At 43.2% G+C, this 27,098-nt stretch overlaps 1 protein-coding gene across 1 annotated transcript in view; it reads left to right on the top strand.

The window, feature by feature from the left end:
- The window catches only part of LOC106036047 (amine oxidase [flavin-containing] A-like), a 37,702-nt gene extending 13,136 nt beyond the window's left edge, over positions 1-24,566 (top strand). The window contains exons 3-15 of the mRNA XM_013181224.3: positions 707-844; positions 7,950-8,054; positions 8,406-8,497; positions 12,022-12,163; positions 13,813-13,962; positions 15,261-15,420; positions 16,762-16,858; positions 18,218-18,271; positions 19,156-19,213; positions 19,631-19,728; positions 21,166-21,277; positions 22,742-22,804; positions 23,195-24,566. Of these exons, the coding sequence (XP_013036678.2) occupies positions 707-844; positions 7,950-8,054; positions 8,406-8,497; positions 12,022-12,163; positions 13,813-13,962; positions 15,261-15,420; positions 16,762-16,858; positions 18,218-18,271; positions 19,156-19,213; positions 19,631-19,728; positions 21,166-21,277; positions 22,742-22,804; positions 23,195-23,350 (1,425 nt within the window). The 3' untranslated portion in view covers positions 23,351-24,566. The remainder of the gene's footprint in view (positions 1-706; positions 845-7,949; positions 8,055-8,405; positions 8,498-12,021; positions 12,164-13,812; positions 13,963-15,260; positions 15,421-16,761; positions 16,859-18,217; positions 18,272-19,155; positions 19,214-19,630; positions 19,729-21,165; positions 21,278-22,741; positions 22,805-23,194) is intronic.
- Positions 24,567-27,098: the final 2,532 nt, after the last annotated feature.

Raw genomic sequence — 27,098 nt, 5'->3', positions numbered from 1 at the left:
GCGTTAAAAAGTTAGCTATCTGCACAAGTGTTACTGTCTTGGGCAATCAGCCTGCTTCTAATAGTATGTGTCTCAAACTTGCTTTCTTTCCACTTTCCAAGTGAGCGTGATGCTGGTCTGAGTGGTGTGTGGGGTTTCTTTGCTGGCAGGCGTGGCTGGATGCTGATAGCCCAAGTGCAGCGGGCTGGAGCCAGGGTGTGCCCTGCTGGAAAGGAGCTTACTCCCTTTGAATACTGCACTGCTGTGCTCAGCATCTACAGTATTAAATCTAAGCAGGTATCTGCAGAGACAGGGAAAACAAGCATTGGTGCTGGAGATGGTTTCAACTTGAGAAGGGTTTTGTGAAGACAAGAAAAGTATCGTGAGTTCTGAGAAAGTGGTGTTAGATTTTTAACCAAGGTATTTAGTTGGATATTTCTTCATATTTGCATGTCTTTTGTGTGACTACAAAGCCAAAACTGGTAAGTATAGTGAGATTTAAATAAGAGTTAAACCCACGTGCAGTGGAGTGAAGACACCGTGATCTCTTGTGTGTCTGTTGTTGCAGAGCTCTGCACTGCCTACATTTAAGCCAGTCAGAGTGCCTTGTCTCCCGTTCACTTAGATGCAGTGCCATTCACCATGGAATAATTCTTCCTAATTCTAGGTATTTACATTGAGGAGTTTCACACAGAGTTTTTGATTCTTGTGTTATTTCTTTTGACAGAATAAGCAAGTTAATTACGTAGATGTTGGTGGAGCATATGTGGGACCTACCCAAAATCGGATTCTCCGTCTAGCAAAGGAGCTGGGTATTGAGACCTATAAAGTGAATATAGATGGCTATGCCATCCATTACAAGGGGGTAAGTGTTACATCTTTCATGTTCAGACACCTAAACATAACACTAAATTTTGGAAACTGCTGGCAGTCATTCAAGGGGTTTCATTTAGAGCTCACGTTTGGGAATTCAGGAAGCACCTGTTTGAAGTGTTGTTACTCTGTTATAATTTATTGGCAATTAGATCAATGATTCTTGTTTTCTTTTGAAAAGTCCTAAAAAATGAGAAAATTCTAGTTCTGAAATACAAGGCCAATTTAAATACAGAAAAAATATAATTCTGTTGGATAATATTAAATTACAATATTAGACAACAGTATTATGGGACCATCCTGGAGTATTACAAAGTACTTGGTCCACTTATGTAGCTAGCTTCACATGAGATCCTAGTCCCTTACAGTGGGATTCATCCTGCTAAAAATTGGATGTCTAGAAGCTGGAAATTGGATTTGAGACTTGTTGAGATTCTCTAGCTAATGGTAAGGAACAGACACCTCCCAAGGCTCACCATAAACTTTGTGTCTGAGATGTGGGGCAGAGAGAGCTCAGACAGCTGCTTCTGAGTAGACAACTAGCATGCAAGTGGCTAAAGTGAACTGGCATGAAACCTATCTTCAGAGCAGATTTCAGGCCCTTATCTTAGTTCTTCAGCCCACCATTTTTTTGCTCAGGTCCTATTGAGGACCTACTGCCAAAATAAGTACAGAGTGAGAGCGGTAGGGAGAGGGACAAAGAGAGGCCTAAGATTCATAGGCATAAGGTTCATTGTCCATCTCCATAACTCACAAACTAATTTCCATCATTTATTTATTTTTTAATATTCTTTTGCTGGGGTACTTCCCAGACATTAGCAGAACAAGGCTTGAAGCCTACATGAGTAAGAGTTGACATGCGTGATAGAGGCAAGGCTATGTGGTGGATCCTTAACTGATTTAATTTTTATCATCTTTCTGCTTTTTTTTTACTATAAGTAGAACAATGTGCTCATGCTGGATGGTTTTATGATCTGGTTCTAAGTAATTTCTCTTTACTGTGAAGATTCATACCATGCTTGTAAAATAGTCACATGTTAAATAATTGCATAGCTTCTCCACAATACTCAAAAAATAAACTGCACCACCTGGTGTAAAATTGGTGTGGTTCTACAGCAAGGGAGCTGGGCTGATTTTACCAGCTGTATGTTTGGCCCACTGTATTTAATTTAAGCTCAAACATGGAACTGTTAGCTTCTTAAAAGGCACTTATCTTCTGTGTGTTAAATAAAAGGCTCTAATGGGTTACATGAATTTGAGCCCTTAATCCATTTTGACAGTGAAGCTACAGCTTTTTTTGTCCCTTATTACATTATGCATGTCCTTGCTAATGACCATGTAATTTCGTAAGTTTTCTTTGAAGTGGAAGCATGTTCCTAAGCAAGAGGCAGAATTACGAGCTGTTCAGCTGGATCACAGGCTGTGGATCAATTCTAGATTTGGCGTTGTGGTCTTGCTGAGCAAACCAGTATCCTCAAAGGAGGCATAGTTGTTGGAACAGGGGATCAGCAAAGGGACTCCCTTAAGCACTGAATAAATAATAGTTATGCTTTTACTGCAGTCGGTTTCATTCCTCCCACATTATTTTCCCATGGATTACAGGCCTTTTGTTTTCCTTTCTTTCCCTAAGGTTTTTCACTGCTTTTTCTCCTTACTCTTGAGAATTCATGTAGTCAGCCTGTCCTTTGTTTTAAGGATCTGTTGCTAAGTCCTCTTTTAAATCCCACTTCTTCTTGGAACCTATTGAAAACAAACTGTGCAGCCCAGGCTGTTGGCTGGGTTGATGAGTGCTCAGTGATCTTAGGACTTGTACATTTTGCCTACCTGCTACATACTGTTGTCATGCTTTGACGGTGTCCAGGTGGAGATATGTGCTTTCCTGGCTATATGTATACCTCTCATATTCAGTAGAGGCTCTTTGGAACCAGAAGTAGTATTTTCTAGGTGATAAAAGATGTGTTAGAGAAGAAATTGTTTGATATTAAAGGACTGTCACTCCAGAAATTAAATATTAATCTAGAATAGGGACGTGTTCAGCTTCTTGGACACCGTTGGCTGTGGGCCAGCTGCTGCCTTTCAAGTTTGAAGAGTGTGACTGAAAACTTCTCCTCTCGTGTCTCATTCGCTGTTTCTGCCCCTTAGGGGCTGTCCGGCACTGTGGAGCCAGGGGCAGACAGGAAGGTCTCATCCCAGGGGCATATCTCTGAACTCTGTGACTCCTCAGCAGTTTTGCCGGATGTGAGAGGGAGAGTTGTGTTGAGGAATGGCTAAACATGGCTTTAGATGTTGTTGTGATAGTCGTTCATTCAATCGTATGCAATCCCCAGCATCTCCAGATTAAGAGATTTTTGGTCACTTGTTTACCACACTGGTCTGGCTCAGTTTGGCTCTTTCTGCAGGTTTTCAGGATACAGCTCGGGCTGGGTTAGAAGAAAGTGGGGAAGCCTTATCCTACAAGCGGAAGCAGCCAAGGGAAAGTGGAAATCCCCCGGGGGATTTCATGAGCTGCTCTGCTCTGAAAGGAATTTTTCCCATATGTATGTGGAAAAATCCCACATGCGGCATGCGTTAGAAATTGTATTGCTTCGTGTGGGCAGGTTTCTTCTGTAGTCACAGTTTATTTGAAGATTGAAATATGTAATTATTGTTTATCTTTTTTTTGTCTGTTTGTTCATTCTCTCCCATTGGTTAACATGGAAACACAGACTGCTTTGATATCAATCAGGAACTTGTTTGTATCCTGTCACGGTAAATCTGTAACTTCTAGCTGTAGATTTTCTTGCGAGCCCCAGACTTTCTTTCCAGCCTGATTGCTCCACGGCTGCTCTCCCATAGATCATAAACAGCATTTCTGGACTAAGAAAAGGCAAATGTGCAGCAGTTGTCCCTTTCCAGAGGGGCAGATAGCTTTTTATTTTTACAGAGGTCCTTGAAGCTCACGCCGTGCTCAGTTTTCACTTTCTCTTTAGCAGAAGACATTAGAAAGTAAAGGCATTCATGCCTTGGTGTAGTATTAAACTTCTCGAATAACTGCAGTCCTCTAGTGCTTGGCTGCAGCACTCAGCTCCAGTGTACATACCACTAGTAAATAAGAACTGGTTTTGCTTATTTGTTTGCTTATCATTTTCAGAGCAAGGCAACACAAGACAAAAGAATTTTCGTACATAGTGCTTCACATTTGCCATCTAGCCTTCTATTTCCTTCCTTTAGCCTTAACGTTAGGAGGTTAGCGTGCAGCAGATAAGTCTGTGCAGATCGCTGTAAATGTGTAGTTCAGACACAGGAACTGCAGGCAGTCCCTGGCACTGCAAAGCTTGCAAGGTTAGGAAGCACTGAGCAGGGAGGGATGCGTGCCAGAGGGCTCACACCGTAAGGAGCTGTTGCTCCAGCTGGGCACGTTGTGCATGGCCCAAGGGCTAGAGCAGTCCTGCTCTTGGGGCACAAGAACTGCTCCTGTGCTCCTGACTCATAGTTTCAGCACAGGGGGCAGGAGCCACGTTTGCTTTTCTCCAGCTGGAAAAATTGTCTGTTCTTGGCGTGGTGTCACAGCTTGGGCTGTGTTCCTGTGGTGATGACTACAAGCTGCAACTTAGCCCTGGGCGGAGAGGTGGACCTTGCAGAGCACGGCATCTTTCTGTGGCCTTCTTTCTAGCCATTGAACTATGATGCCTGGGCATATCATTTCCTTTGGATTGGTGTGGTGTACCTAATCCGGGCAGGCAGCAGGACGCAAATCTGAGGTCCACAGGAAAGCGTTCAACATGCCAGGAAATGGAAGAAAAATTAGATAAACTCTGTGGGTCAGCCAAGCAGCCTTGTGTTAGCTTGCAAACAAAGCCAGGAGGTTATTTGCCTTTTAGTTAAGAAAACAGTAGTTGTTAAATAATCCACCCAGAACATTATAAACTCGTTTAAAAATGGACTATTGCAAGATCTTGCCTGCCTGCAGTGAGCTTCTCTGTGAAGCATGCAGCCAGAGCTCCTTTGCCTCGTAGGGAGCCGATATTAAAAACCAATGAATAATTTACCAGCCCCATGTCAGCTGGGCTGGATTTAGTCCCTTCTGTGGAAGTACTTGTGCAAGAGAGAGGGCTGAAAAACTGATATGACTAAGGCAGTCAGTCTGTCTGTCTGGTGGACAACGGGGACTTCTCTGCTGGAATTTCTTAGATTGGGATTTTTGTCTGATCCGCTCCAACCTGTTACAGATCCAGACCTCTGCACAAGGAGATACCGTGCCTATGAACTATTTCAGGCTACATAAATTCTGTCTTAGCCACTTCCAGGTCTGCTGGCATTGTATTTTTCAAGGTTTTCCTTCCCTTGGTCTTGAATCTTACTAAAGTTATGGTTTTTACATGCAGAAAAGAGCAGTAAGTAATGCTGGTTTAGACTGTATTCATCACCATTAGGAAACTGGTAGTTCTGAGTGGTTAAAATACATTTTCCCATTGATCCTCCTGGGCTATGCCATTGACCAAAGAAGTGGGAGTATTTTTTATCATAAGTTTTCTTGATGAGTTCTCAACAGATTGTGGTCATGCTGATTTAAAGCTAGCACAGTGCTGGAAAATTTGGAGGAAGACATGAGGCAGCCAGGCAGTGGGCAGGTTCTCCCTGCCTCAGCAGGGAAAAATCTGCCGCAATCAGGATACTCTGGGAGTTTCTGAACCTGGAGCTGTTTAACATGGTAGAGTAAACACTGGGAGCTGGAAAAATGTTTTGGCGCAAACCCCATCACAGAGTTATTGAGAGATATTTTCTTGGGCTGATGTTTTGGGCTGATGTAGGTTTGGCTGGGAAAAAGAAAAAAAAAAAAAGAGGAGGAGAGGAGCCTTAGAAGAAATTACTTTGTTTGACTTTCTATTAAAATAAGTGCTGATTTTTTTTTTTTTTTGAGTTAAGTAACCCAAGGACAGGAGAGGTGTTTTCAAGTTACACCCCTCAGTTCCAGCACAGTCACCCTTTCAACAAGCTGCATGGACAGAGGTCTTACTGAAAAGAGAAAAGTGTTTTAAACTGAAGAAAACAGCCTTGAACTGAGGGCTTATCTTTTCCCTTACAATATCGCCGTCACAAGACCTCAGTAATAACTCGTCTTCACCTGTTGTTAGGTGGCCTGGCAGTACTGCACCTCGTCTCTGCTTAAGGGCAGGATTATTAGTTTTAAAGCACATAAAGGAAGACACATTGTTGGCACCTGCATCCCTGACCAGAATAAGAAGGGTAGTAATAAATAAGCTCTGAAGGAGTGGTATGCGATGATCTTTTTGAAAAACAAAATGTTGTGCAATAAGAAGAAAAATATTAATGATACATTACAGCTTTGCGTGAAGATTACCATGCTTGATACAACATCAGTTTATGACAGTAAAAGCTGCAAGCAAGCAGTTTATCACTCTGCATGCATTTTTTGGTCTGCTCTTCTAAGGCTGAACGCACAGTGAAGAAATGGCAGTGAGAAATGCTGCTCCAGGAAAAGGAAGAGGCAGTATCCTGCAGAGGATTCCCTTGCTTGTAGTTTGTAGGAGCATTTTCTCTGTTCTTGCCATGGCAGGACTGTGTTTTGCATGCACACGTGCACCTAGAGAAGGATGGAGCAACCTCCTCCTCCAATTTACATATACCCAGAAACCCAGAGGCAACCAACCACTTCCAGAGTCCTCCTGGTGACTTGAACAGAAAATTCAACATCTGTTGAAAATTAAAAACAAACCTTTAAGCTCTTGTCTCTGAATGTGGGATCACAGCCTTGTGCTTTGCTCAGCCCAGAGGTTGCTGTGCCTAGAGCACACTGGAGAGCGTGTTTGGTGCTGCCATCTGTGAGGATGGGGAGTTCAGTATTCTGTCTGAGTTTCACCTTGCATCTTTTATTTTCGTACCATCTTTGCAGAAAAATGTTCTGAAGAATATCAGAAAGCTGTACACATACACATACACAGTTATCATTGTATCAATTATCAAGCTGTACACACATACACAATTATCAGTGGGGAAGACTGATAAATCATCTCACACCGAGTGTGAGGATGGCACTGTCGGCTCCAGCTTCATTTCCCCCTGCCCCTGGGTCTGCACCTCATGCACTTGCAGCACTGCAGCCTCTCGCTTGGCCTGTGAATCCTACCCGTGGGTGCAACATGGTGTATGCATTGCACTAAAAAATGTGTTACACATGGCATAGCACCACAGCTCCTACCTGCCATGGTCCAGCTCGTTCACTGCACCCTGGCACATGGCCTCGTGCAAACTTTTGACACACCTGGAAAAGCAAACATGTAAGAGGTCTGATGAGAAATTTGCCATTGACTTACACGGTGGAAAGTTCAAAGCAATTTAATAAGAGAAAATGTTGCCCACTCGTCCAGTCCTCTTTCAGATTAAAGTTATCAGAAAGAACCAGCTGCTGTTAGATTGTCTCACTTATCTTTATATCACAGGATTATCTGCAAACAGTCTCTATTCCTGTTGCATCTATGTGTCATACACACTGTGATTATTGGTACTATTTTTACAATTGTGCAGAATTTTCTTTCTGCGGCCAAAAACTTTCTTTTTGGCGAAACAATTTTTTGCAGGCTAATTTTCTCTCAAGGCACTTGGAACAATAAAGAGGTATATATTTTTTTAAAGGTGCTACATATCATAAGGGCACCTAGATAGTCTAAAAATCTAAAATGCATGCAATTTTAAACCCATGCAAATTTTAGGATGCACATTAGAGCAGGCAGGTGAACATTACATTCATTCATATATAATAAAGAATACTTAGGAACAAGGAATATCACCTTGGCCATTGCTTGAGTCTCCTTAGCCCAGAAGTTGACAGAATCTGCTCAGAACAAATGCACTCTCCCACCCCAAATGAAAAACCAACAGCGTTAATGTCAGACGAACTGTCATTTTTTTTTCCTTCATACTTAGATTCCTGCATTCCATTGCTTATACGTGTATGTAGGGAAGAAAAAAAAAAAAAAAAGGCTTGAATTTAGGTCATTTGGGCCAGAAGTTTGAACGTGTGATGACTTTGGGAATTCTCTGTTCTTGACTAATGCAGGTATGCTCTGTAGTTTCAGTTGCTTGTGTTGTTGTTTTAGGGAAAGTCACGCCGCTTCGTGGGTATCCGCCCTTCAACATGGAATCCCTTCGTTTATCTGGATTACAATAACTTCTGGAGGACCATGGACAAATTTGGAAAAGAGGTAGGTTCTGTAAATTGCACCTATTTCCTATAGAGCTCATGTCACCATAAGTAAATCTGTGTTGGTTATATTTTTCTTCTCTGGCAGGCTGTAGAAGGATTTTTTCCCCTTCCCCTGCTCGAGCCTTTTAGAGGATGGATGGGTCATCTTTGTAGCTTGCTAAGCTGAGCTCTGATTTGTCTTTGGAGTAATTTTATTTCTAAAATTCTTAAATAGCAAATGCCTCAAAAATTCAAGTAGTACAACTTCAGATCTCTCTGTGTACAAAAAGTAGCCCCTGGGGATTCATGCTGGGACCTGGCAACGATAAAGTGCTGAATAATTTATTGGATAATTTGCCTCTGTCTCTAGATTCCTCTTGAAGCACCATGGGATGCTCCACATGCTGAAGAGTGGGACAAAATGACCATGAAAGAGCTAATAAATAAGACTTGCTGGACCAAGTACGTAACTCTTCATACATTCTGAAATCCAAATGCAGAATGACAGTGGGTCCCAAGCAAATTCTGTGGTACAGCTGCATGAAGCCTTCTTGTGGAGAGCTTTCTCGTGTTCCAATTGAGTTCAGATGGGGCATACTCAGATCTCTGTTGAGCCAAGTACCCATGGCAAGGAGGGACAGCAAAAACCTTGCGGAGTCCAAACGAGCCCGAGAAGTTAGAAATGTCTCAAGTTGATGAAATGTGGTTCATATCAACAAAGGCAATGATGGTAACATGTGACAGATAGTGACAGAGTAGAAAAAATAAATGTACTGTGGACAGTACATTGAATGCATTTACAGTTCACACTGCTTTAACACACTGTATCCCAGGTAAAGCAAGGTAAGTAATTGTTCCTTTTTATTCAGTGCTATGGAGGAAATAAAAAGAATAGTTTTTCTTAGTGTGACAAAAAAGAAGGAACTGGAAAATTATGACAGACTCAAAGAGGAAATAAATTACTAGATGTTTGGAGAAAGTCTTCATAGAGGGGTTGAGAAGCGTCACTGTGTGACATGAAGTCTTGTGGGAAAATTCCTGTGGTCTTCAGTGCAGTTAGTGTTTCAGCTGTGCGGGGGCTAGCAGAAAAGATTAGGGTATGAACATCTACTTTGAGCATACGTACAGATCACAGTGGCATAATCCAGTAGCTATTTCTTCCAGTAGCTAAGTCGTCTGAAGCATTTTTGAGTACTTAAGGGTGTGCCATCCACATAGCATGAAGAAGTAGTTATCAGTGACTTGAGCTGGCTAAGTTTTATTATCATCAGTTGTTTTAGTGCCTTTGGGCCCCCTTCACAGACCACATACCCACAGAGTAAGATGCTGTACAAGCACGAGAGAAATGTATGGCATCTCACCCAAAGTGCTTAGGTTTAGGATGAGAGACAGCAGATATACAAAGGCAATGAGAGAGCAGGAGATGTTTGAGATGAGATTGATCTTTGTGAGGGACTGTTGTTAGGCGCTGGGTGAGGGCATGTGGATGACAGGGTAGGACACAGTGCTTGTGTGGGCTGGCAGATGTGATTAAAGATGCTGGAGAGACCTGAGCTTTGCCTCTGCAGGCCCACATACACAGGAGTGACAGAGTGTGCTCTTCTCACCGTATTTCCACTTAATTCAGGTGAGAAGATGCCTTTCCTCCTCTGCAGGAGGAAACAGCACAAAAAAAAATCAGCACAAATGATGTCCTCTGACTCTTGGCCATGTCATCTCCTACATAATTATAGTGTGTGTCTGCTTTAATCCTTGGAGAGAAAGAAGGCCTTCTTGTTGCCCTTCACCTCCCTTTCTGGTTTGTGCCTGGGTTTGGCTAGGAGCTTTGTCTTCATCCCTGCTGGCCTTTTGCCAGGCTTGCTCATTGCAGAGCACCATCCTTCTGCTCCCAGGAGGCTGTCCTTGAGTGCTAGCCAGCTCTGCTGGGCCCCTTTGCCCTACAGGGTAGTTTCCCATGGGATTCTGCCAAGCGGGTCCTTGAGGAAGCTAAAATCCACTCTTCCAAAGTTCAGGGTTGTAACTCTGCTGTTTGTCTTACTCCTCTCAGGATCTTAGACTCCACAGTTTCATGCTCACTGCAGCCAAGGGTGCCCTTCACCTTTGCATTATCCAACAGGTCTTCCTCATCTGTGAGCAGCAGGTCCAACAAAATGTCTCCCCTAGTTTTCAGCATCAGGGCCCAAGGTGATATATTGCTTAAAAAATGTGCAGTGTATTTTATATGTCTATGAAGGAGCCCACTATATGAATAGAAAAAGGAACAATGTTCAGTATGGGGCAACAACAGCTGGAAATACTCTTTTCTTCATTTCCTTTTTCAATAAATTCTATTTATTAGGCAAAGAGAAGCATGCTCATGCTAACACCTGTATCCCTGCTTGCTGTGCTGGCCCCTGTGCTTCTTTGTACTTCTCTCCTCCCTTGCATTCAGCATCTTATTTGTTTGGCTGTGCTCTGTTTGCCTTTTCATGCTGACTGTGGTTTAGCACTGTGCTTGCAGCTTCCTAAACAAACCTTTCCATTTGAAAGGATTTTGCTAGGTTAAATCTTACTCCGACTCCATGTGACACAATATACAGCAGTTTGGACTTTCTCTTGCTCTCTGATGCACTGCAGTTTTCTTTACAATAAATTTCATGAGCCATTTCTCTGCAAACTCAGTCACTTTGAGCTACCCTTTCTGTTCCAAGTGCACTGGCTCTTCCTTTTCTAGTTTTTACTGCTCCTCTTAGTCAGGAAGTCAGTGAAGTATAAGCAAAACCAGGTTTATAGTGATCTCTGCAGGAACATGTTTATCTGCAAGACTGCTTCTACTGCTGGTGGCTTTGTGGCACTCCAATTTTAATGGACACACTCAGCCGAAACACGTTCAAAAAGCCATTTTAAATCTTCAAGCCAAACCAGATTTTTCTAAACATAGTTAAAAACAGTACCACCCTAAATGGAAAAGCTTTTTTACAACATTTTCTGTATGACTTGGGTCAAGATTGCAATGTGAGAGTAATTTGTCACATGCCACAGATCAGCCTCTACTAATCCTGGAGACTCTCCATATTTCTCAAGCTACAGCAGTTTGGCATCTCAGTGCTTTCAGGACTGTTACAGAGGTCTGTTGTGTGCATGATGTTTTCATATTCTTACTAATGAAATAGAGGTGACTGGACTTCATGCCTAGGGAAATTAGGTTATAAAAGTTTAAAAGTTATATATTTTAGCCTGGACAACTTGCAAAATTGCTTCCTTTAGGAGATGGTTATAAATCCATGTGGTTTTATGAAGCTTCATCTGAATCAAAGACCTTTTGCCGTCTTTGCAAAATAATCTCAATTCTTTTACTAATATGTAGCTACAGATGAAACAAATGTTCATAGATAGCAATGTCCTCATCTCCTGCTGGTGTAACTCTGTTTATGTTCAGAGGATTTACTTCAGAAGACAACTGGTCCTCTCCCTATATTTGTGGCATTAATTGACATTTTGGTTTTTCTGGGTTAGTTATGGTGTCTGATTTTTGGTCTTACAAAAGCACTGTTATACCAGAGATGGGAAATGTCTTAGCAGTGTGGCTAGCTGAGTCCCTGAGGACCAATCAGACCTTGGAAATTATGTGCCTGATGAGCTCCCCGTGGAGGGGAAATGCAGAAGAGGTTTGCTAACAGGTTACCAAATGCATTCTCCTGTTGAGAAAAATATTTGTTTTGATGAAAAGAATGGCAACTGGGAAAGTATTTAAAGAAATAACTAAGGTAAAATCAGTGGGATTTCGAACTGCATGGGTAAATGCTTTGGGAGGAAGGGAGGGAGGCGCTGATATAACCATTGAAACAATCAAACTCCAGGCTAACAAATGAGGCAAATATAAATCATTTTGGCTTCCCTGACTGTGGGGTAGCAGCCCTTATCAAGAATAATAAAGAAAAAATAATGCAAGCAATCAGGAAGTCGCATTTATTCAGTACCTGTTTCTGCTCCTGTGTTTCATGCAGAGCCGGTAAAGAATTTGCTACCCTCTTTGTGAATGTCAACGTCACGTCTGAGCCGCATGAAGTCTCTGCTCTCTGGTTCCTGTGGTACGTGAGGCAGTGTGGGGGCACAGCCAGGATATTCTCTGTCACCAACGGGGGACAGGTACAAAATGTCTCCTATTTTTCCCCCTCTTGAAACCATAAAGGGCAAGTGGAGTGTTGTACCCGCCAAACTCCTGTAATTAATGAAAGGAGAACAAAACACCAAGTTTATGGGGCACCAAAGACAGTTATGTTCTCATGGGGCTGAACGGCCCTCTCAGCTAACTCTGTGTAATGAGGAATTTCATTAGCTAGGCTGTGGGATAAATTGGGACAATTTAATTAATTTTTCTGTCCTGTGTTCACTTCAGCACAGTTCTTTTGTTGCAGATTTGTTCCCCCCCCCACCTTTGTGTGCCAATTTGTTTTCTATGGGATACTTACCACATCTGAATGTTTTCAACAGTTCAAAGCAATTGTGCTTCAGACTGAAATACCGATTTATTCGTTTTTTTGTGAAAGTCTCTAATGCCAAGGGTTGGAAGTAGGAAGCAAAAGGCCCTTCCTTCTTGAGACAGCTCACATGGCAGCACGTTTTTTGAGTTACTTGAGTCTGTTCCTCACCTTGGTCGTGGCAGACAGCTGGTTGCCTGCAGAGCCTCATTTTTCATCTTATTGTTCTGGAGGAAAATTCAGAACAGGGAAGAGGGGGGCTATCAATACTTGTATATTGGGGTAGGAATAGACAACCATGTGTCAGGAAGGCTGGAAGCAGAGCTAGTGCTGCCCTCAGGTAGGAGTAAAACCCAAGAGCCTTCCTCCTTAGGGGCCTCTCAGCCACAGTTGCTGTCCCATGTCAGCAGCTGCTAGATGTTGTGGTAAGGATTAAAAATAAAACGAATACCCTTAGCTAGACAAGACGTGGAGAGGAGAAAGCTAGGCTGAGAAGGGCACTTCCTTTTCTTTGTGCCTGGATGTGTCAGGCTGCCTTGGTTGCTGCCTTCCTTCCCTCTCCCAGATCAAAATCAGCCGAGCAAAAGTATTTCTGACTTAGCAGCCATGACGAGTCTTAAAAAACTTCTTCAGGCAGTCATTTCAGTCTTTCAGCACAAGAATTTGTGGCTCCTTTCCTCCCTGCCAGTACCAGCATCTTCTATGTAAAGTGAGCTGCTTGATAGAGCAACGGCGGCTGGCGGATAAAAGAGGGCTAGTGCTACCAATGGGCCTCTGCACAGACATCGCAAAAAATATGTGTCACAAATTGTGCTTTTCCCAGACGACACTGTCTCTGTGTCATCCCAGGGACAGATAAAGCTCATTGCCTGCTGCACTCAAGGCCAGACTCGGTTAAAGACCTGTCTTACTTACGAGCTTGAGAAGGCTTTAGCTGTAGAGATGCAGGCTGGTATCTTTGTCACACATGAGGGTTTTGATAGCACAGCGATGGGTAAAATATTAAAAACTTCTTTTTAATGAGGTGATTTGTTTATTCTAGCTAAAATACCTGCATTATACTTCTTTATTCTGCAGGCTTCATGAGCCTTTAAGCCAGCTAATTGAGAAAGCCATTGTAAAAATGTCTCAGCTATCAATCTCCATTGAGGTTCAGGCTTCTGTCTTAGCTCTTCTGAAAGTCTGGGCTACTTTATGCATCCTTAGGACTTGCAGATTTGTCCTGGAGTTTCTTGATTATGAGCAGGAGTCATGTTCAATGTCATTGCGATTAATACTTGTGAATTTTTGTTTATTTTTTTTCTGTTTGTTTTTTAGGAGAGGAAGTTTATTGGGGGTTCTGGTCAGATATCGGAGAAAATAAAGGATCGCCTTGAAGGCAAAGTTAAACTGGAGAGACCTGTGGTCCGTATTGATCAGACAGGTGATAATGTCATTGTGGAGACTCTAAACCATGAAATATATGAGGTAATTTGATTAAAATAAAAGTAGAGTATGCATTTAGTGGGTGAATACATCTGCTGTAGCTCTTAGCCAGATGTAATCAGGAAGTACCTATTTGTGTGTGTCTATTTCTCAGACTGTCCGGACAGTCTGTGAAACCTGCTTTGCAGATTTATTTATGGCTGGGTCACATCTTGGTGTTCTGCTAATTGGTCATTAGTCTGCTTTGTCTATCTGACCTTTTTCTGTGATTATGTAGTTTTACATTTTAGTTCCTCATTGAGACCATTTCAGATAAAGAAAAATAAGGTTCCTGTTTGTATCAAAGTTTGTGGTTTGCAGGGGAAAAAAAAAAGGGGGGGGGGGCAACATTTCGAACCCAGTTAGTAAGATTTGTGAGGTCAGCTTGTCACAAGTTAGGAAAGGCCAGGGCTCAGCCCCATCCCATGCAGTGACAGCAGCTCCCTTCTGAACGCAGAGCTAAGCCTGCTGTGGGGGCGAGGAGGGTTTGCGGGGCTCAGTCACCGCCTGCAAGATCCTTGTCTCACCAGCTGCAGTGTTCAGAGGATATTTAAAGAAAGTTAGCAGAAAGGGAAGGGGCTGTTTGGCAGAGGAACCGGTCTGAGGATGTCCTGAGGAGGGGCTCTCTCCCTCCCCCAGGGATTATTAACCGCGGAGTCAAACCACAGGCTTCTTCCTCTGTGCCGGCTGAGCCCAGTCGGAGCAGATGGGCTTCCTGCACTCAGTGGCCCTTCCAGCATCAGCACTCCTTGGAGCAGCAGTGAGTGCAGTGATTCAGTGTCAGCCTGAACCCTGAAGCAGAGCATCCTTCGTCACTCCAGTCAGAGACAGACCTGTGGGAGGAATGGAGCGTGTTCAGGAAAGCTGAAATCAGTGTTGCCTGTCTGGAAGTAGAATATTGGGAACATGCATTGAAGTGATATTTTTTTTTTAATAATAATAAAAAAAAAAGGTCATATTTTCTTGGGAATAGTAAAAGACACTTCTACCTGTGCTGTAAGATCTTTCTTGTCCCACTCCCTGACCTGTCTCCAGCCAAGTTTCATCTCTAGTCCTGTAGCGTCCAGAAAGCTATCAGGAATCACATAATCGCAAAATAATATATTTTCCCTTTCTTCTTTTTCTGAAATGGCAGAAATTCTTCTGGCCAGCTGGAAATATCTGTGTGGGAAAGCCAAGTAGGAAAGTCAGGGGTGAGAAAGTTGTTAATGACGGATAAGAGCATCTTTCAAATGTGTCCTGCAGGGCAACCTAAGTGTGAGGCAGTGCCTTGTCTCTGCTGACTGTGGTTTACTTTTCAGGGCAAGTATGTGATCAGTGCTATCCCTCCTATCCTGACAACAAAGATCCATTACAACCCAGAACTGCCACCGAAGAGAAACCAGTTAATTCAGCGTTTGCCTATGGGGTCTGTCATAAAATGCATGGTGTACTACAAGGAAGCCTTCTGGGAGAAGAAAGGTATGTGGGGGAAGCGAAGGACTTGGGAACCCAGTGCTATGCTAATTTTGAAGCTCTGCTGTCTATCAGGAAATAAATCTGGGGGGGGGAGGGGAGCATTAAATGTGCAAAACACCCAAAACTAAACAGAAATAGAAAAGCAAAAGGTAACTCTCCCTGAGAAGGAGAGCTCTTTGTCCAAGCTTAAGTATACACCTTTTCCCAAAGCAGAGTTCAAACCCCAGCAGGATCCCAAGTCTCAGAGCTGCCAGCTGATGACTGATAGAAGAAGCCAGGTTTCCCTGGGAAGTATTGCTGAAAGCTGTGAGGCCACCTGCAATGCACAGAAACAACAGCCATGCAGCAGCAAGTCCCTCCTTCTCCCTGCAGAGACAGAGTTAGGGCAGCCAGAGGGAATTTACAGCAGGCGACAGTGAGAGCTTTGGGTGTAAGTGAGACCTTACCCTGTTTTTAATCCTCTGTTCTACAGACTTGGTATCTCAGAGGAATGGGAAAAGTAGGTTAGCTTTTTGTTTAGCTCAAGATATTTTTTCAGGTACTGCAACATCACATTTTTTCTCAGCTTTAACTGTTAAAGAATGATCAAAAAATGATCAGTTACCATTTCTAGAGCTATTTGCATGAACAGGTTAGTTTCCACTTCCTATATAATGCCACCGAAAGTTGCACTGGATGAGAATATTTCTTAATCGAAAGAATATAATTTTGCATGTTTCAGGGCATAAGACAGCTACCAAATGGGATTAGAAAGAAATGTAGGTAGGTTTATACATTGCTATCTGTGCAGGATTTTTTGCGTGTCCATATGAAACATGTAGGTGGTGCCAGGGATGTGATACTAGATTAGATTGCCCATGTTTCTGCTGCATTACTGTTACTGGACACCGTTCATGACAGTCGTATCATCAACAAAATCAATACAGAGTGTATATTTGAGCCCACAGTGACCAGATATAATTACATCGGGTTTTGTTGCTGCTCTTGTTGTTCTAACCAAAGTTACTTATGGAATGAACCATCGTAGTTCTTGCTAGATCGATTTATTTTTAATGCTTACTGAGTCCAATATAGAAAGCCACAGGGATTTGCAACAAGCCACAAAAATTCCTTACTAAGTAGTAATGGAATTTAAATACGACTTTTATAAGTCCATGTACAAAATTTCCCAGAGTCAGAGGGAAGAGAGGAAAGACTGTTACAGACTTGTAGTTATTATTGGTGACCGAGGAATTACTGTGCAATTCCTTTTATTGATAGTTTTCCCAGTTCACTGCTGTCAGTAGTAGTGATTATCAACAGGTCTCTCTGACAATTATTTTGCTTTTTTTTTTTCCCCCTTAGGTTGCAGTGCTTCTCTCCTCATTGAGGATGAAGAATGCCCAATTGGAATAACCATAGATGACACAAAACCAGATGGATCTTTTCCTGCCATTATGGGGTTAGGAGCTTCTAGCCCATACTTACAGATATGCATTTCTTTTTGTATAAAGGAGTGAGAGGAGGAGGAGGAAGAGGGGGAAATGGACAGATCCTATCAGTGGTGCCCACTCCCACAGCCCTAGTAGAGGGTGGAGAGTACTTCTGACAGCTCCCTTGTGCCTCTCTAGTCCACATAAGCTTTTATGTGAAACTTATGCTACAAATAGCCTGATACAAAGGTGATCATTGGGAAGGGGTTGCTGGATTCACCTTTGCTCGTTTGAAGCATTCAGACAGTGTTTTGCTGCTGAGTAGACTTAGAAATAAATCCTTTACTTACCTAGTTTTATGAGAGTCTTATGAGCCTGTATTCTGCTTATGTCAGGACCTTGTATTTAGCAAAATGAAAATGCAATTGTCCAAGACATCATCGTTTGCATCCTCTCCCCATCTAGCTGAGGAGGGACAAAGAACATCAGCTTGTGGTTACGTTAGGCAGCAGCTGTTCAGTGAGGAAATCGGAATTCCGAAGAAATTACCAAATATTGGAGCTGGACTTTGGACAAACAGATGAGAAAATGTGTAGCAGCATTTATTGGCTTTTAAAAATGAAATTAAGCCAATATGAACAAACAATCTTTACAAATGTTTCCAATGTAATCTGAGGGGAACCTGCCAAAAAAGGCCAATATAAATGTCAAGCAACTATTTGTGAAGTATTTGGCAAGGAAAGCATGCTACTTCTACCAAACTGTACATGCTTATGGGCATATTCAAGGCTTAAAAACTTCCGTCCTGCAAGTGGTAAACCTCCTCCAAATGGCAAATCGTTTCTTGCTTTCTCCTTGTGGATTTCTCCTTGCAACTTCACTCTGAAAGAGTGCAGGAACCTAATTCATCCCTGGGGTATCTCTACTGAGGTCAGAGCAACTAATCACCAGATTTGCTTCTTTCATGCTGAGGAAAAATCAAGCACAGTTCTTACAGGACTGGTCCATGGTGTTGTGCAGTGTTTGTCAGAGCAGCAGGCTACCAGCACGTATTAACACCAAGTAGCATGGGCAGTGGTATGGCCAGCTGCCTGTGAGACGTCAAAAGCGCAAGAAAACTCAGGGTCTCAGCCTTTTTGGATAAGAACTAGGTGTAAGAAGGGAGTCGGTGCAGGCTAGTTTGTTGAATGCAGGGTATCCCACAGGGGCCTTACACCTGTCCGTCCTATAGTTATTTAGGGATTAGATATCATGAAAAACTGTCAGACCCATTACATGCCATTAAAATGCTTTGTCCATCTTTTTTAGCGTCATTTCAAGCAAGATGTTGCAAATCAGCTGGAGTGTTAACACTGTGTGATATTTATATGCCATATTTTTCTTTTCAGTTTCATCCTTACCAGAAAGGCTGTTAAACTGGCCAGTCTCACTAAGGAAGAGAGGTAAGAGGTCAGAAATTGTAAATATTTTGGATACAAATCGGTTGTCTGGAATGCTTCCCCACAGGCGTGTATGTGGGTTTGTGTGTGTGTGTGTATGTAAATACGCACATACTCAGTGCAACTACAAGTGCTGGAAATCGGGGTGAAAATTTAGCTTTTAGCATAAACAGGCCAAGACACTAACACCGATATCCATGCAGTTATGGTTATTTCTGAGTTTCAAAGTCCTGACTGCTCTTCCGTTTTATGATTGATCAGCTCTGCATGTGCATTGATAAGACTTTCCTCAAGACGTTGCCAGGCTGCACCCCACTGAATGATGCTTCGTCCCAGGGAGAGATGGAGCACTGACAACCATAGTTTTGGGTTTCCTTCACATTCGGACTGGGCAACAAAATTGTTAAACCTCCATGCATACAACAGTGTTGTTCCTCTGTTAGTCTGTGGCATGAACAAACAGTACTTTCTAAATGTGATTTTAGTATACATGCAAGTGAAAGAGGAGTTCTGCTTAGGAATGTGAGTAGCATTCTCCGGCTCATATTTTGTTCTCAGGTATAGTAAATCTGTAAGGATTTCATTGATTTATATTATTTCTCTTCTGGTCTTACATCAGTGAACAGGAGAATGAATTGGCTCTGCATCCTAAAATAACTGCGCAGAGATTTATTTTTTTAGAGCTCATTGCCAAAATTGGCCTTCATTTCCCATTCCAGGGTCCATTCTGTATATCACAGTTATGCTTCAGCATTTGAATATGCACACTAAGATAAGAACTGGAAATCAGACTTAAAAGCAAAGCAAAAAGAACAACTTTCTTTCCTATGTGTTGCAATATGTTGTTTTTTTCTTTTTTTTTCCTGAATATTTTTGTTCTCATATAGGAAGAAGAAAATCTGCGAGGCATATGCCAAGGCAATGGAGATGGAAGAGGCTTTACATGTAAGACATGAATATTTGTTTTCACCTTTGTTGTATGGTAACATTGCTACTTTGTTCTGGAGGATGAAGCCAAATTGCCTGGGACATAAAATTGTATGTTGTGCCATAGAACCTGTACACCAGAGGTGAGGGCAGCAGCATCTAGTACAGGAAGAGAAGACCTGGGAGTCTCACTCTTTGCAAGAAAAGAAAAGGCAGTGCATGGTTTAATTTGTCCTGCATTTCTCTGTGGGAGGATAGAGCTTCTCTAGAAGTGCAAATGTTTGTTTGGTGTTAATGGATAGCATTAATCAGATGATATGACATTGTACCCTTAACCTGTTTTTTCCGTCTTCAAAGGAAATTTGTTTTTTTCTTTCTTCTATTTCCAGTTTCTTTGCCACTGTTTCACTCTCTAATGTTTGCTAATACTTACAGCCAGTGCATTATGAAGAAAAGAACTGGACCATGGAACAATATTCAGGGGGTTGTTACACAGCCTACTTCCCACCTGGCATAATGTATTCGTACGGAAGGTAAAACAGAGAACGCTTTGCTTTCTAGTTTGCATTTCTTAGCTCATTTACAATGAGGCACTTTGTGCAACAAACTTAGGACATATGTAGGCCTCTGGGGGAACTCCAACCCTCTTTCCGCTCCCCTACACCCCAGCTAATAAGAGTCTTGCTTTCGACTTTAATGAGAGCAGTTTCTCTTGTGACATTCAAGAAAACAAAGCACAGTCACAAGGGGACCTGCTACAGCTACAAAACCTTTCCCCACAAGTCAGGCTACTTAGAGTATTTGCCACTATGCAGTATTTGCATGTTTTCATTATACCCTTTAATGCTTTCCGAGGTCTTGAAGACATGCATCTTGGACACAGGAGGAATCTCCACTGACTGTGTAGGTGGAGCATTGGGTTCTGGCAAAGCCTATTGAGTCACATAACCAGGGGAAGACACAAAACCCTTACATGAAAACTCATTCTCTCCTCCTGCCCAGCAAAGCCTCCCATGCCCTCCCCACACAGAACTGCTGTATTCCTAAAGGAGCGTGTTCAATAATACCGATTAATATGTGGTGTATCACTGAAAAGCTTGTGGAAAGCACAGTTCAGCACCTATTGGGAACAACCAGACAGATCACGTATCGAAAACCAAAGAGCAAGCAAATCATGTAGCACATGACAGCGTGAGCTCTTTAGCATGTTCTCCTCAGACTGTCCATCGTGGAGCTACACCCTGCCTCTGTGCCAAGATGTGAGTTGGGAAGCAGTCATCCCATGCACAGACTTTTTTGTATCAATTAAACTGAAAGCTCGGGTAGTGATGGGTGAGGTCTCCGGCCTGCAGTTGGATGGGAACTGTTAGAGCAAGCATGTCCCTCCCTGGGAAAGGCAGCTCACTCCCTATGGCTGAGTTGACCAGGATCCTTGTGCAGCTTTGCCCAGCTGAGGGGCTGGTTTATACCACCCTACAGGGCCAGATGCAAATCCCTGAATGCAGACGCCTTCATCTGCCAGCCTCTATTGGCAAGCAGCCAGGCAAGTCCACCACCCTGAAGAGAAGCTGGTATTGGTGACCCCTCGCTGAGAAAAACATCATTCATATCCCATTGTAATGGCAGGATAACAACAAAGCTGCCATGCAGAACACATAAACCTATCAGCTGCACTGCATTTCTGGAGGCCGTTAAGATTATCCCTTATCCCAGCACTAAAATAAGGCTCGTATTATTTTGCACAGAAGCTGATTTACGCTTTGGATTTTCTTTCTCAGATCTTGTGTCTGTGTACAGAGGCAGGTGGGTGGTTTTGCAGGGACAACTTGTTGCTCTGTGCTCCCCAGCCCTGGTCCGCAGGGATTCTGGAGAAACCAAGTTGAGTGCTCCATCAAAGCCAGTGAATTGCTTTAAGAAGGATCATCGCCTTCTTATTACTTGTCATCTGACATTCTCCATTTGTTTTGAAGGATCATTCGCCAGCCAGTTGACAGAATCTACTTTGCTGGCACGGAGACGGCTACCCAATGGAGCGGGTACATGGAGGGGGCCGTACAGGCAGGAGAGAGAGCAGCCAGAGAGGTACAGACTGTTGGCATGGATCATCTCTTTTAAAAGGCTAAAAAGAATTAAGTACAGCTTGGAGGGTCTCATTTGGTGTATCGCACACTGTAATTGGGCTGGGGCTCCTAGAAGTGGTGAGGAAAAATCCTGGAAAGGAAATTGAGCCAAAGGCTTTCTTTTTTTAACTTCAAAAACTGTTTAAACTTTACTTTGTTTGTTATTGAATAAAGTGCAGCCAAAATCTCACAAGAAACTGAACATCACACACTATGTTGCTGCACTAGAGACTTAAAACAAAGCTCAAGCTATATACCTCATGTCCCGATGGACAAACCCTCCAAACTGATGCAGCCCTTAGATATTCCACCACAATTTCTATCACATTAATCACATTAAAAAAAAATAAAAAATCAGTCATTACAAATGTGTGCGGTTATTTCCTGTGCAGCAATCTGGAAATCTGAGCATTATTCAGATTTTTGATCTGTCCCTTCTGCTTCTCCTTTCACCAGAGAGTATAGTGAGCTCGGCTTTATGAATCCATAACGGGTGGCTCTGATAATGTCTAAATCTCAGAATGACACACATTGGGCTGGGTTCCCAGTCACAGTAAAATCTCTTTACAACTGTCTGGATGGAGGGGAAAAAAACATCATTAAAGGGTATACATTACAATTAAAACTGCTGTATGGCAGAGCCACAGAGTTGTTAAATAATGGAAAATCAGCCCCTTGCTTCCCTTTGACAGAGTATCAAATTCACCTTATAATCTTCATTGCTTGCTCTGTTTCAAGTAACCTAATTTCTCATTTCTTTTCTCTGTGCCTGTGAGCAGCTGTTACAAAGTTAGCTGTCTCTTCTGGAGACATTAATTTGCCCCCAAGAACCTCCATGATTTTTACAACCAGTCTATTGTCAAAAAAACCTTGATGAACTTTGTATGTTCTGATTGTAGCCAAGAGAGAACTTCGTAATAGTATGCTTTGAAAGCCCAGGACTTGAATATCTCCTCTTTCTAGTTTGGAAGCGTTGTTCCCAACAGGCTTTGTGTCCCGAGCATGTGGCACTATGCTATTTCTCAAATGTCATGTGAAAAAGCATTTTTACTTGTACTCAGGAAGAAAAATAAACATCTGGAAAAGCTGTAGTTCCTTTGGATTTCTGTGTGTAGGCCTGCCTTTTACACACAGGGTGAAAGAGTCTGTGAAACTGTCCTTGTGTTCTTAAAACAGTGGTTAGGCACACACATAGCCATTTGATCACCAGCTACCATATTTTTAGGCAAACTATCAAAACTCCCTCCTTCTCTCTTTGCTGATATAAGCAGACAAATCACTGTATGTTTTCTGGTTCAATGCACTTTCAGCTAGTCATAGTTATGCTTTTTCTCAGTGTCAGCTTGCTCTGACTTGCTGTCTTTTTCCAAAACAGAAAGTAGTTGGTGTGGTTTTTCACATGTGGTACCAACGTTTTTAATTCTAGATTTTACACCGTATGGGGAAGATCCCTGAAAATGAAATTTGGATGCCAGAACCAGAGTCAAAGGTGAGTGACTTTCTCGTTGTCACCAGAAGAGTGAACCCCCTGGTTGGGCTGCGGTCCCTGTGATGGTGGTTCCTGTGGGACCTGTCCCTCTACAAGATTTTAATTACCTCTTGTGCTGACAGTATTCATTTTTTCAACTTGTCCAAGGTATATTGTTACCTCTGGTTAAGGGGTGGATGACTAAGACCCATAGGTAGCTCCACATTGACTGTCCTGTGGCGTTACGGGCCAACATAAAACACGTGTTTCACGACCATGACCCACCTTCCCCCACCTTATGTGGCCCTCAGGAAAATCTTGTGATCTCCCCAGCCTAGTGGGAGACATTTACTGCATCCCCTCACACAGTGAGGGAGAGTCTGTGGTCATACAAATTCCTCTCTCCTCCAGGATGTCCCATCCCGACCATTTACCACCACCTTCTGGGAGAGGAACCTGCCGTCTGCGCCGGGACTGCTCTGTCTGCTTGGGAATACTGTTTTTTTCACCTCTGTGGCTGCTGCAGGGCTGTTTGCCTATAAAAAGGGACTATTAATTCGAAATTAGTGTGGACTAAATGGCCAGTTGAAGCTGCGTACTCACTCTTCATCCCATTTACCAGATGAGGGTTATTTTTGGAGAGAAGTGGGCTGGAAAGGGCAAAAGGTATTCTCCTTGTGATTTTCTTTTTAGTGTCATAATTAATGCATTAAATCTACTGCAATTGCTACCAGCAAAACAAACTTAAATCAACTGTGGGGGTATTTTTTAAATTTGCCTTTTCCTTGTCCATTTGTTTTGATTGGACCCGTTAATATCAATGTTATATTCCTAACATAGGGAAGGCAAAATGCAGATTGGACCTTTTCCAAAAATCAAAGAGGTTTTGGATCATGCATTCATTTCCACTTGCTGCTCTATTTTTTGCCACACGAGTTAATAAGTACTCTTATGTATTCACCTCAGTTAGTGTCTCAGAATATTTGAGGTTACTTCTGTAGCATCCCTGCTGCACGCAAGAGATTAGCATGCCAATCAGACATAGAATTGCTAAATTAATTTCCAAAGGCATTTGATTAATTATTAATCATCACAATTGAAACTTAACTGTGAGCAGGATGAAAGGAGATAATTAGCATGAAGTAGATTGCTAAACAGTGAGAGGAGAAGCACGGGTGGACTTTGTTCCACCTGCTGCTGAACGAATAACTATGCTTTATGGTCGCAGAAGGTGCGTAGGGCAGTGAGCCTCACGCTGCTGCAGTTCTTCCACAGAGCAGCTCTCAGTCGCTTCCTGGCCCAAGTGCATTCGACCCAGGCTGGCCACTGACTGTTAAAGCGGAGAGAAGTGAATTAGCAAAGTTGAAGCCCCTCTGACTTGCAGCAGATGCTGGCTGTTATTTTCAGAACATCAGCAGTTTCCTGGCTCCCTGTCAATTCGCTGTCCCTCATTTTGCTCATACTCCATACTGCCTTCCTACAATAAGGAGAAATATATTTGGGGCTTGAATTACTGCCTTGTAAATTACAGTAATTGGATGCATCTGCCTGTTCCGCTCTTATTATGTACATGACACACTTAAAATAATCAGTTTAGTGTTAACTGAAGTCTAGAATATATGTTTCACAACGTACCGTCATTATGCGGTCTTTTTGCCATGAAATGTGACCATTGTATGTGTCCATGGACTCAATTGTCATTCAACATCAGTGAAATGTGCCTTTCAATAGTCCTGAAACCTTGATAAGAGGATCTCTTCTATAAACTTTTCTTCATATTCTTTCTCTTGTGTCATTTTTTGTGAGTTCGTGCAAGGTGGTATTTCTCTGCACCTGTGTTAAATCATAGGGCGTATCATATACAGCAGCCAACAAACCCTTGTTCTGCTCAACGTGGTCTGTATGTGTACACAAAAGTTTACACAAAACAGACCTACCTACCCAGCAAGATGACTTCACTCCTGCTCACCTCTTCAACTACATTCGTATATCCTCTCACTTTTTTTGTACAAAAGCTTTGCAGACCCCGTAATTCAGTGCAGACCAATCGCAGCCTATGTGCTGGTGGGCTTAACAACAGAAGCTCTTCCCAGAGGGAAGGAGAACTTCAGGTGGCCCCTTGTCATCAGGCTCTTTTCAGATGTGAGCAGGTGCTCAGAGTGTCGGAGTCAAGCACAACACATAAAAGGTACAGCTGGTACGCATCTCCTGAGCTACTTTCTTCATTGTTCCCAGCCATGCTGTGTGAGGATCAGACAGCCCCTACCAGTTTCTCTGGGGAAAGAAAACCTGACAGATTATTTATGAGACTATCTATGTTTTCAGTTTCAGCTTTCCCATCTACCTTGAACTTACATATGTGCTTCGTGCTCCTTGTGCTTCGTGCTCCTTTCTGCACTGGAAAGAAGAGAGTAGTTTCAGCAGGAAGCAGCAATGTTGGATTTTGTGGTATTAAACGGTCATTTTTTCTCCCTCCACCCCAGCCTTTACCATGCAGGTGTTTCTGTGCACAAGGACTGCCTCTGTGCATGCAGCCTGGCATCGCTATAGTGCCAGGGGAGCACAGGTTGTCTTCTGAGACATCTTCAGCGTTGTAAAATAGTTCTGCACTGCTACATCCTCTCCCCCTGGGAATATTTCCACCACCAGGAAAATACTGCCCATACCTGTTCCAAAACATTCACCCATACGTGTATTTATGGCAGTTAGAGACGTTCATTTTGCTGCTGACTTGAATCTTCTGAATTTCACAGCCATAAACAGCTTCTGTGCAATATGCCTGTGGCCTGACACTGTCCAGCTTCGCTTTCCACATCACTCCTGCACGTTTCCATTGCAATTTGCTTGGGTTTTGACATGCAAGTGCAATCCAGCTGAACCACTGGCAAACAGGGCCAGGTACAATGTTCCTCTCTGCACAGGAAAGGAGCACGTCTCGCTGCTGTGGGAGCGGTAAATGGTGAATGAAGTGAAAGAGGGTGATTAAAACTGGCATTTCTGAAACTCCTGCAGCTCCCAGGCCCCGTGCTGCTACAGGAAAGGGCAACGTTTGTGACTGTCAGAGATCACAGACCTGCTTTCATGCCTCTTTTGACTATCAGAACAATTTCCCTGTTTAAACATTAAACATCAAGCTTAAATATTAAACAGCCAGGCATCTTTCTTAAACCAATTTTGAAGCAGAATGGGACTGAGTTAATCACTACTGACAGCTCTCAAAGAAGCGAGCTGTTGCCATCATTAAAAAGGCTGAAACACAGTGGAAACACCTCTTTTCACTGGGAATGGAGCAGAGACTTCACCAGGCCGAGGGATGGGAAAGCCTTCAACAACCCCTTCCAAGGCTGGGGGTGCTTTGGGCACCATTTGTTGGAGGAAGAGCCCTGCACCCCCCTGGCAGATGTGGGGGATGCTCTGTCTTCTCTGAGCGAGGGGTGAGATGGGAGAGACAGGCAAAGATGGGGCAGCCAAGGTGCACACCAAGTCTATCAGCAGCTGGGTGGGAACTAAATTGCGTTTACACATTTCTAAGGGCACAAGGACCCTCAGTTTGGGTGTCAGTCTTCAGCTCTCCCATGCAAGCCACCAATCACCTGCCCACCTACTTTCAGCCCCGCTCCTCTTGGCTGCAGCCCCTGCCTGTGCAGGGTGGCACTGCCATCCCCTCCGTGGCCGCCACCAACCAGCCCCATGAGGCTGGGGAGCTCCAAGCAGGATGGGCTGGCAACTCACACCCGTCTGGCTGGAAACCCACCGTGTGAGAGGTCTGGGAAGGTGCCCGCTTCACAAAGACGAAGCACTGGATTGCAGGGGCTGCGTGCTTCAGCTCGGGGGATGTGAACCTCCCACCAGTGTGGGCAGCATCCATCTAGTCATGCTCCTTGTACGGGGCAAGGAGGAGGTCTGCCCACCTTCACCCAGGATGCTAAACGCGGCACATCCAGGTCTAAAAACCATGCTGGGCAAGCAAGTGCTTGCAGCCTTCAGCCCGGTCTCTTTGATAGTCGTTCATCAGAGAGACTTTCCAGTTTGTGTTTGATCCGGCCTCCAGTTTCATGCTGTTTGATCTTTTTTCCCCAGATCAAACACACCTCCAACTGTAGGCAGAAATTACCATTATATATTTGAACAAAAATACCGCCCAGAGGGGTGTGCCCAGCGCTACCCACTCACAACATGCAGGTTTCTGGTCACTCTCTTCCTGTGCCCTATTGACCAGGTTTGCTGCTTAACACCAAGTGCTTTTCTCTGGCTACAAACCATGCCATGGGCAAGCTGGATGCTGGTTATATGTGCTTTATACAGAACACAGCTC

The sequence above is a fragment of the Anser cygnoides genome, chromosome 1 (assembly GCF_040182565.1).
Source record: "Anser cygnoides isolate HZ-2024a breed goose chromosome 1, Taihu_goose_T2T_genome, whole genome shotgun sequence".
In the NCBI taxonomy this organism is placed as follows: domain Eukaryota; kingdom Metazoa; phylum Chordata; class Aves; order Anseriformes; family Anatidae; genus Anser; species Anser cygnoides.
Note: the sequence above shows the minus strand (reverse complement) of the source record. Positions and strands in the feature narration are given on the sequence as shown.